The sequence below is a fragment of the Mus pahari genome, chromosome 10, assembly GCF_900095145.1.
Source record: "Mus pahari chromosome 10, PAHARI_EIJ_v1.1, whole genome shotgun sequence".
NCBI classification, from domain to species: Eukaryota; Metazoa; Chordata; class Mammalia; order Rodentia; family Muridae; genus Mus; species Mus pahari.
The window spans coordinates 49489231-49498521 of record NC_034599.1 but is presented as its reverse complement, the minus strand read 5'-3'; the positions used below and the strand labels follow the sequence as shown (position 1 = coordinate 49498521).

At 51.1% G+C, this 9291-nt stretch overlaps 2 protein-coding genes across 2 annotated transcripts in view; one reads left to right on the top strand and one right to left on the bottom strand.

Moving 5' to 3' along the window:
• Cib2 (calcium and integrin binding family member 2) overlaps window positions 1-6285 on the top strand; it is a 15362-nt gene extending 9077 nt beyond the window's left edge. The window contains exons 3-6 of the mRNA XM_021207215.2: window positions 1190-1301; window positions 2584-2731; window positions 4944-5139; window positions 5575-6285. Coding sequence (XP_021062874.1) covers window positions 1190-1301; window positions 2584-2731; window positions 4944-5139; window positions 5575-5596 — 478 coding nt within the window. The 3' untranslated portion in view covers window positions 5597-6285. The remainder of the gene's footprint in view (window positions 1-1189; window positions 1302-2583; window positions 2732-4943; window positions 5140-5574) is intronic.
• Window positions 6055-9291, bottom strand: part of Sh2d7 (SH2 domain containing 7) — an 11109-nt gene continuing 7872 nt past the window's right edge. The window contains exon 6 of the mRNA XM_021207214.2: window positions 6055-7758. Coding sequence (XP_021062873.1) covers window positions 7708-7758 — 51 coding nt within the window. The 3' untranslated portion in view covers window positions 6055-7707. The remainder of the gene's footprint in view (window positions 7759-9291) is intronic.

Sequence of the window (9291 nt, the reverse complement as noted above, 5' to 3'; positions counted from 1 at the left end):
CTTCCTTCCTTTCTTTCTTTCTTTCTTTCTTTCTTTCTTTCTTTCTTTCTTTCTTTCTTTCTTTCTTTCTTTCTAAACATAGGTTCTGGGAATTGAACTCAGGTCCTTCCCTGACTTTACTGACTGAGCCTCAGCCCACCAGAGAGTTCTATGAACACTGTCCTATTTAACACATACAATTGTGGAGAATGATAGAGTGGTTCCAGTTTCTGACTGAAAATTATTCCCTGCAGTTACTCATATTTACCCAAGGTCACCCCACTAGGTAGAGTGGTTTAGATGCATTTCCAACCTCAGCCTGGCTTGATGCTCCTGCTGCAGCAATCCCCACAACTTTGGGGACATATGCTAATGTCCAGAAGCATGCAGTGCCACCTCTAGCACAGGGGGAGTGGAGTGGATGTTCAGATCTAGAAAAGGTAATCAGAAACACAATGGATCTGTTAAAGGTGGACCAATTAGCCAAGTGTGGCATCCTCAGCCTGGGGAGGTTTCAGGCCACCCAAGCAAGAGGCTGGCAAGGCCTGCCTGCGTGGTGAGACCCTGTCAGCTCCTGCCTCCTCCAAAAAGCACATCAGTTGCAAAATATAAATTTTGTTGCAAGGACTTTTATTTTTTTAAAAAAAGGGGGGGAGGGCAATATTCTTCAATGCAGGAAATACCAGAAACTCAGTGTCCTCTTGCCTAGAGTCCCAGTTTTTAATCTGGCCACCCTGGTGTCTTCTGACCCCTTCTCACACAAAGAATAGGATTTGGGGGTTTCTCTCCTTTCTGCTCTATCCCTTGTGACCTTAGGTCCTTTGATGGAGATGTGTTCCTGGAGAGGAACAAAATCAGGTCAGGGTGAGGGGAGAGGAAGAGGAGGGGAGAGAGGATGAGAGAGACAGAGAAAGAGGATGGTGGGTGACATTCGCCCAGCTGGGGGACAGGGAGGAAGTACTGGGACGGGGTAATGGTGCTGGTGCATGTCTTTGTGTTTAGGAAGCAAGGGGGGGCTGGGAAATTGGGTCATCAGCACAGGGATTTGCCAGAACCTGCTTGCCCTCTAGGCTATGCCCATCGTGGACACAGCAGACACCTCCTATTGGCCCCTCACTAGATCCTGGATAAGAGTGTAGATGGGGTAGCACTGTGTCACTGGGGCTCAGGGTTGGCATCCTCTGGTGCCTTTCCTCTGCTTCTCTCAAAGGCTTCATGCACGGTTCTATGAGCTGGCTCCCAACCTCGTCCCAATGGACTACAGGAAGAGTCCCATCGTCCATGTGCCCATGAGCCTCATCATTCAGATGCCGGAGCTCCGGGTAGGTGAGAGGCTGCTGCTGGTGGGTTGGAGCACGGGGAATCCAAGTCCAGGCATTGGGTAGTGGTCCAGGTCCAGATTGCAGCCTGGCCCTAGCCATTGTGAATGTGTTGACCTGACGGACCACTGAAGTTCTCTGTGCCCCAGTTTCCCAATATACATGTTGCATAAATGAGTGTGGAAGGGTGTGGAGCTTGGTAGGTGTCCTGTGGATTTGTAGCTGCCCACTGCCCAGCCAGTGGCCTATAAACACCTGCATGTCCCTATGTGGAATAGCCTAGGCTGTACTCAGCAAGCCTTGGTCTGTTCATTTAGATAATTTTCCTTTCTTTTCCCTGTCTGGTCATGGATTCTTGGTCATCTCTAATGACATATCTCAGACTCGAACTTCCTGGGAGTTCTTTTAGAATGTTCACTTGGATTTCGGCATTGCGTGGGTCCTCCGGCCACTTACTCATGGAAAGTTTCTTGAGTTCTTCAACATGGCATATAGTAAGGTTACCCCCACAGTAAGAAAGCATTGGGCACAATTCCACATTGCAGTGGGACTTGGCAAGCCTGGCATGTACGGCTTACAGCAGGGTAAGAGAGCTACACGGCATCACCTTGGGCCTGCATCTCGACTCTGTCCTTAGAGATGCCAAGCATAAATGCAGCTTAGCCCTAGAAATCACTGCCTGTCTTCAAGGGAAAATGTGAGGTACTGCAGGACCTTTGCCTTCAGGCCCCTGGGGTTGATTCAGGCTGAGCAACTGGGATGGAAAGAGTGTGGGTCCTGGACACTTTGGCATCACCGGAAGGAACAGAGGCAGATGCTGGGAATGAGAACTAACAGGCTATGTGGCTAGAGGCATCAGAGCCACCTCTTGCTGCTTGTGTTGGTCCAATTATCTGACATCTTGGGGCCCCACTTCCATTCCCCACGTGTCTGGCCTGAATTAGCCTGGATCGAAGGCTTCCCGGAGCAGTTGTCTTCTTTTGCTGGGGACACAGCCCAGTAGGTGGAGGAAGGAGCCTCTGAAAAATGAGACAGTTGGCGTGCAGGCTCTTCTGGGCTTGCTGTGCTCATGTATGAATCCTGTGTAGCATGAGAGCATGCTTGCTGAACCAGGTCACAAATCAAAGCCTTACACATCTAACCTGGCAATTCCTCCAATAACCATTAAGTGTCCGTGGTCATTGTCTCTCTGGGGGCCACACATGCAGGCTGTCATAGGCTCCCTCAGACTGGCCTGAGCCCTCCCGCCTTACCTACCCCAAGTGATGGCTGTGCTTTTCTTCAGGAGAATCCCTTCAAGGAGAGGATTGTGGAGGCTTTCTCCGAGGATGGTGAGGGGAACCTCACCTTCAATGACTTTGTGGACATGTTCTCTGTGCTCTGTGAGTCGGCACCTCGGGAGCTCAAGGCAAACTATGCCTTCAAGATCTATGGTAAGGAAGGGCTGGCAGCAAGACAGAACTGCATTGCCGAAAGGAGCATCTTGTGAGCCCTTGCACCATCCAGTTATTTCTGAGCACCCCAAGGCTTGGAGAAATCCCTTGAGGGCACAAGTCATGCCTGAGACACATCTTCAGAAAGAAGGGGAGACTCACCCACTCTGGGCAGTGGGGAGAATAATGTGAGGAATATGGTGTCAGGGACTAGAGGACCAGGGGATATTAGTCCCCTGGAACAACAGGACAAGCACCCCAACAGAGTGCACAGCAAGGCTTGCCAGTATAAGGAAGGTTTAGGATGTGGTGGGAGGGATCTGTGAGAGTATAGACACCTCAACTGTGAGGAGTTTGGGTCCAGTGCTCAGGACCAGGACACTACAGGGTTCAGACAGGGAAGGACAGTTGTGTTCTAGGAAGATCACTGGGAAACTTCGATATGTGAACTAGAAAAGTCAGGCTAAGCCTAGGGGCCAGACTTCTTGAGACCTGATGGTGACCCAGGTAGAGAGGGAAATCCAGAAGAGTCCTCCTCACAGGCCAGAGATAGGGTCATCCCATTTCTCCAGCCTGCTGACGCACTGGCCACTAGAGGGCGCCTGGTACTCCCAGTTCTCCACAGCTCGCTAGCTCGCTGGGTCTTGAACTTTTACTAGACCATATGAAAAGACTACAAACCTTCCCGCACCTTTGAGAAGTTGGTGGATATTAAAGCCGTGGGCCCGTCAAGGGCTGTCTGTTAATTTTGTGCTACCATGTTTATTTCAAAGGACTTTGGTTTAGATACACAGTGCAACATATGGTGTTTGCATATGAGAAAGCAGACCCTGCCTGTCCACCCTCCATAAATGTAGCTTCGAAAACTTCACCCATTATCCTTTAGCCTAGGACCCCAGAGTGCTGCCCCTGGGAAAGGCTGCTGTCTTCCTACAAGAAGAAAATGCAGAGCACGCGGAGGTCTCAGCTTTTTACTGTTAAATTGGCCTAGGACTCTATCTAGCCCATTAGCCAGATAGCAGCAGGTCTTTTCATGGAGCCTCCTGCAGGCCCTTCAGAGCAGAGATAAATCTCACCTCATGCCCACTGTGGAGGCCCTCACAAGCAGGGCCAGAGGTGGGCAGCTCAGGTTACACTAAAGAGCTTGTGCTCTAAGTCTGACCGTGGCCACGGTTAGTTGTGACCTCTGGGAGGTCCTTGTCCTGTCCAGCCCAGCTTTTTTGCCTGCAGAGTTCAGGCGTGGTTTACGCAAACAAGCAAGAGTGGCTCTGGTCTTCATCAATACCATTTATGCCAGCCTGGTGGGCACTTAGAGGGACAGTCTATCTAGAAAATGATGCTTAGAGAGACTCTAAGGCCAAGTGGGTATTTGTCGGGAAGGCATCAGAGGCATGGGAAACCAAGTGCACAGGGCAGGCAGCCTCACTGGGAGAGTAGGAGAGACAATAGAGCTAACCACGCTGAGCCTGCACATGGCCACCGCGTCATGCTCTGAGGATAGTGCGAGTGCCTTTTGCTCAGGAGACCCAACCGTGCCCCTCTTCTGTGCACAACGAGTTGGCCTCTCTCTAGGGTGATCCTGTATCTCTTGATTTATATATTTTTTTAATTGACAAGTTAAGTGGAACATGACTACCACATACAACACACATATGTATTAATTAGTTATATGCATGCGTGGAGGCCTACCAGGAGTGACAAGGTACCATTAAGAGAATGTGGGTCTTAGAGTTAAATAGACCTAGTCAGAATCCTGGCTCCTCCTCCAATTGGATCCCCGACTTGGACTCAGGCACTGGCCTTTCTGGGTTCTGTCTTCCTTGCCTCTTGGAGTCCAATGCGGGGTGAGGCCAGGAATACTCTGGCTTGAATGGGAAGCTCTCAGGGAGTTCATATTTGGAACTACTTGGGCAGTGGCTGTATACACCTTCATTGTAGGGGTTTGTGGGTCCCTCAAATGTTAATTTGTTGCCTGTGGGTATTTAAGATATACGTTGTGTGTGAGCTTGTTGATTCCCTTCAGTGGGGACACGGACCCCAGTGTTCTCTGAGTTCATAGAGATACTTTGGGGAGTCCAGAGGCTGGTAGAGAGTTCAGTGTGGTAGGCTGGGAGGAAGGAGTCATACAAGACAGGGCACCTCTGTCCTTGAAGGCCCTGGAGGGGCTCAGCCCTCTTCTGACCGTCTCCTTCCATCCCTCCTAACCTCACAGACTTCAACACTGACAATTTCATCTGTAAAGAAGACTTAGAGATGACGCTGGCCCGACTCACCAAGTCAGAGTTGGAAGAGGATGAGGTAGTGCTTGTGTGTGACAAGGTCATTGAAGAGGCTGACCTGGATGGTGATGGCAAGCTAGGCTTTGCTGACTTTGAGGACATGATCGCCAAGGCTCCTGATTTTCTCAGGTGCTGTTACCCCAGGAACTGGGCTTGGGTGGGATAGGCCAGAACATGGGGGTCACCACTGGCTGCCTGGTCTCATGGGATCTCCATAGGCAATGATACAAGCAGGCCTGAAGTACCTGGTCGAGCCCCAGCTTCCCAGAGACTTGCCTGGTTCTTATATGATTATTCCTATCGTGAGAGGGATCAAGATCACCCATGGTGCTCAGGAAGGATAGAGACTCTCAGGGGAGGGAGGGAGCAAGGGAGGGGCGGTCTAGACCTCCAGTGTGGGAGGCTGACAACTGGATCTCTGCTCCTTTCTAGCCTCTGGTGGTTACCCCTGTGCAGCTCTCCTTAAGGAGACGACCGACCGACCGGGGTTAGGTTAGCTTTCCCTGCTGAGCCTTCTGCCCCACCCACAGTCTCTCATCCTCTCTGTGCTTCTTCTCTCTCCAGCACCTTCCACATTCGAATCTGAAGACACTGACAAGGCTATGGGGGCCTAGAGCTGCATCCTCTGGCCTGCTGTCTGTGCGGGTATGGTTTCCATGGTTTCCAAGTGCTCCAGGGAAAGGGGCTGTGGCCTCTGAGGCTCTCTCACCCATGGACATGTCCTGTGGCCCTTTCAGCAAAAAATAAAATAAAATAAAATAAAATAAAAAATAAACAAAAAACTTAACTGCAACAGGGTTGTGATAAGCAGGACCCTTTCCTGGGCCCCCAGTGGCCTACCCTCAAGACCCGCAGTTCCCCTGTGAGCCCACTCATGTGCCCCCTGCCCAGTCCTTTTCTCACCTAGGAGGGGAGGGTGGAAAACCCCAGCGGGAGGGGCAAGGCTGGATTATCCCTGTGCTGTCCCTGTGCTGGGCAGTTGCCCTAGTCACCCAGGGATGAGTGCAAAAACCAACCAAACAAAGAAAACAAAAAACAGAACCTGGGGCTTTAACAAGCTATGCAATCTTTTACCAAAGCCAAGGCTGGGCTGTACCCACCTCCACCCCCGTACTTTCCCAATGTGAAGCTGTATAAGCAGTTCAGTCCAAAGGGCTCTGCCCCATGTGTCTTGAACACTACCCCACCCCACCTCCCTGATGACATGGTATCACTTATGTGTGCTGACCTCAGATTTGTGAACTCCCAGAAATAAAACACTTTTTGTGTCCTGCACTCTCCGTGTCTGTCAGCATTAGGAATGTTCGGTGGCACTCTTTCAGGCCGTCCCTGACGCCTTAGGCGGAGCATTGCCCTCCGTGTCAGATGCTAGCGTTGGCTTCAGGATGTTGGGTGAGGATTGTTTCCATTTCCCTACTAATAGATTTGTCTACCTACAGACAGCTCACCGTTGTTAGGCTTAGAGTTTTCCTGCTACTCTTAAACTTTCCACCACCCCAAGTAGGCGGGGACTTGTAGAGTTCAGAGGGAAAAGTGCATTAACCAAATATCTACCAAGGGGTAGCTTCCTGCAAGGTGTGCGCTGAGCCAGTTCTGCCCAGGGCCTGGGTGGAGCCAGGTGGGAAGGGGGCTGTGGTCTTGGTTCTTGCCTCCTGCTTGTAGAGACAGGCTAGAGAGAAGATAGCAGGCCAGTTGCTCGCCCAATGGATTTGGGGACACATGGATGAAGGGGGACAGTACCAAATAGGAACAGTTTCTGGAAGAGCCAGCTTGGCCAAGGGAACAGCTGGAGCAAGAATGTCCTGCTCCCAAACTGGTGACTGGGCAAAGCCCATCTCCCAAAAGTCTCTGGAGGTGACATTGCCAGGTTCACGGTGGGTTGCATGGGAGGAATCTGAGTTGCTCCAAAGGTCAGGACTGGCTGGAGACAGAGGGCAGGTAGGGGTGGCCTGCTCACATAAGCATGGCATCAGATGTCTCCAACGCTACTCAGCCCTACATCCCGAGCTTAAGCCCCACTTATTGAGGGGATCTCTGTGCAGGCTGTCACTAGGTGTGTCTTCAAATAGGTGTCTGTAGCACAGACTAGGAGTTAGCATACTGAAGCTGGGCTAAAGGTGGGTAAGTGGGGCAGGAAGAGCTGGAATGGTTCCCAGGAGCCCAGCCTGCTGCTGGGTTAGGACCATGGCTTCTAAAGTCGCACCTTGGCTGCTGTATCCCAAGCTTCTTGGTTTAATCCTTCTGGGGCAGGTGTGAAGGACGTGGCTCCTGGCATCTCCCCCATCTCCCAGTGAGGCCATGAGGCAGGGAACTGGTTTTGTTCTCAGAAGTAATAGCATGATGTCATTTAGACAGCCTGGAAAATGTCTGTCTTGGCAAGGGGCCGGCTACATACTTGTTAAGCTTCTGAGGTATGAGGCGAGCTTTGTCAGTCAGCCCAGGCCTCTCCACGTTCATCCACCCCTTCCTTCAGTTAGTCCCCCCTCTTGCAGGCCTTATTCCTTCATTGTGTGGATGGACAGCATTGAAGAGACATCCGGGAGCTGCAGGCTGCTGCAAGATCTCTCCCGTGCCTTCCCAGATAGGTACCCAAGCTGCATCCTGGAACCAGGTCACACCTTCAAGTGAGCTGAGGGTATCCAGTAATCCCCGGTGCAGTGTGGATACCACCAAACCCTCCGAGTGCCGGGCCTTTCCTCAGAATTTGTGCTTCTTGTCTGTGAAGAAGAGCCTCCGGAACTTGTCAGGCTGGGAGGAGGGAAAAGATGTTGGGGCCTGGGCTCTCCGGCAGAGAGGGAAACCAGAGACCCAGACTCAGAGGCTCTTAGCTTGGGCCTGGGGTGTTAGCCCAAGCTAGGGGGAAAAAATGCCAGAATACAATGCCAGCATGGCTCCCACATGCCTCTCTTGGGGCCTAAACTCCACTTTCAATCTTGCACTTTAAGATGAGGATTTGCCTTTGACTAGCTAGGGATGGATAGTGGGAAGGAGGTAGAAAATACGGCAGAGCATCATCCCCCCTCCTGAGTATGTGCTGATCCCCCTAACACCTCCTACCCATCTGGGACCTTGCTATGCCCTGGTGGCAAAGGATGGAGAGGAGGACGGATTACATACAGGATCCTCGGGGTTAGAGAACATCTGGGGGAGGCACAGACATGGCTTCTGAGGTCCGAAACAGCCTGTCCACTGCCTAACTCAGAAAATGATCTGGGTGGGGGAAGGGAGAACCAGGCAGGGAGGACACAGCTCTGTCCTGAGGGAAGAGCTTGTTCGAAGCTCAGGGTGTCCTTGTTCAAGCCTGGAGAGGGAGGTCCCAGGTGTCCCCCAGACTTGAGGCTGTGTCCACAGGAAGGAGCCTTTCCACTCCTATTGCATGTAAGTATAGGCAGCTGAGGGATAGGGAGGGAGTTGTGGGCTCATTTGCCACCTTGAGGACCCAGGACCAGGCCCATGCCAGCCATCTCCCTCTGGTGTTCCCCCACCCCCACCCCATGGTGTCCTCTACTCTATCATGAATGCTCAGAAATAGTCACCCTGAGAGCCAAGAGCGACCTCTGACAGTGTCTTGTCAAGAGGGCGTGTGGCACATTGTTCCCTGGGCAGCTGCCCTGAGCACAACCAGATGGTCAGCCCAACTTACAGACAAGGAAGAGAGAGTCTGGGTAGGGTTGCCAAGTAAAAATGTAGGTTGCCCAGTTAAATCTGAATTCTAGGAAAAGAAGAAACCATCATGATTTTGTTTTTTGTTTTTTGTTTTTGTTTTTGTTTTGTAAAACTTTAAAAAATGATTTATTTTTATTTTATATGTTTTGCCGGCATGTGTGGCTCTTAAGTCTGGGTGAGGGTGTTGGGTCCCCTGGAACTGGAGTGACAGATAGTTGTGATCTGCCATGTGAGTGGTAGGAACTGAATCAGGTCCTCTGGAATAGTAGCCAGTGCTCTTAACTGCTGAGCCATCTCTCTAGCCCCCATCGTAATGTTTGAGGTGTATGAAAACCATTGGTTTATGTACAATTAAAAACAATCTAACTAGATGCCTTGTATTTTTATCTTGTTGAATTTGGTAGCTACAGTCTTCAGGGAAACTGTCTTGGCCAAAGCCAGAAGCTAGAGAGTTGTTTATTTATGACTAGGGCTGAGGGCCTCCTTTCCAGCTTCCAGTGGGCTGCAAGACAGGCAGGGAGCGCCCTGCTGTAGAGGAAGCTCTTACGTGACTTTCCCCTAAAATCTAACAGCTGCTTCGTGTGTGTGTGTGTGTGTGTGTGTGTGTGTGTGTGT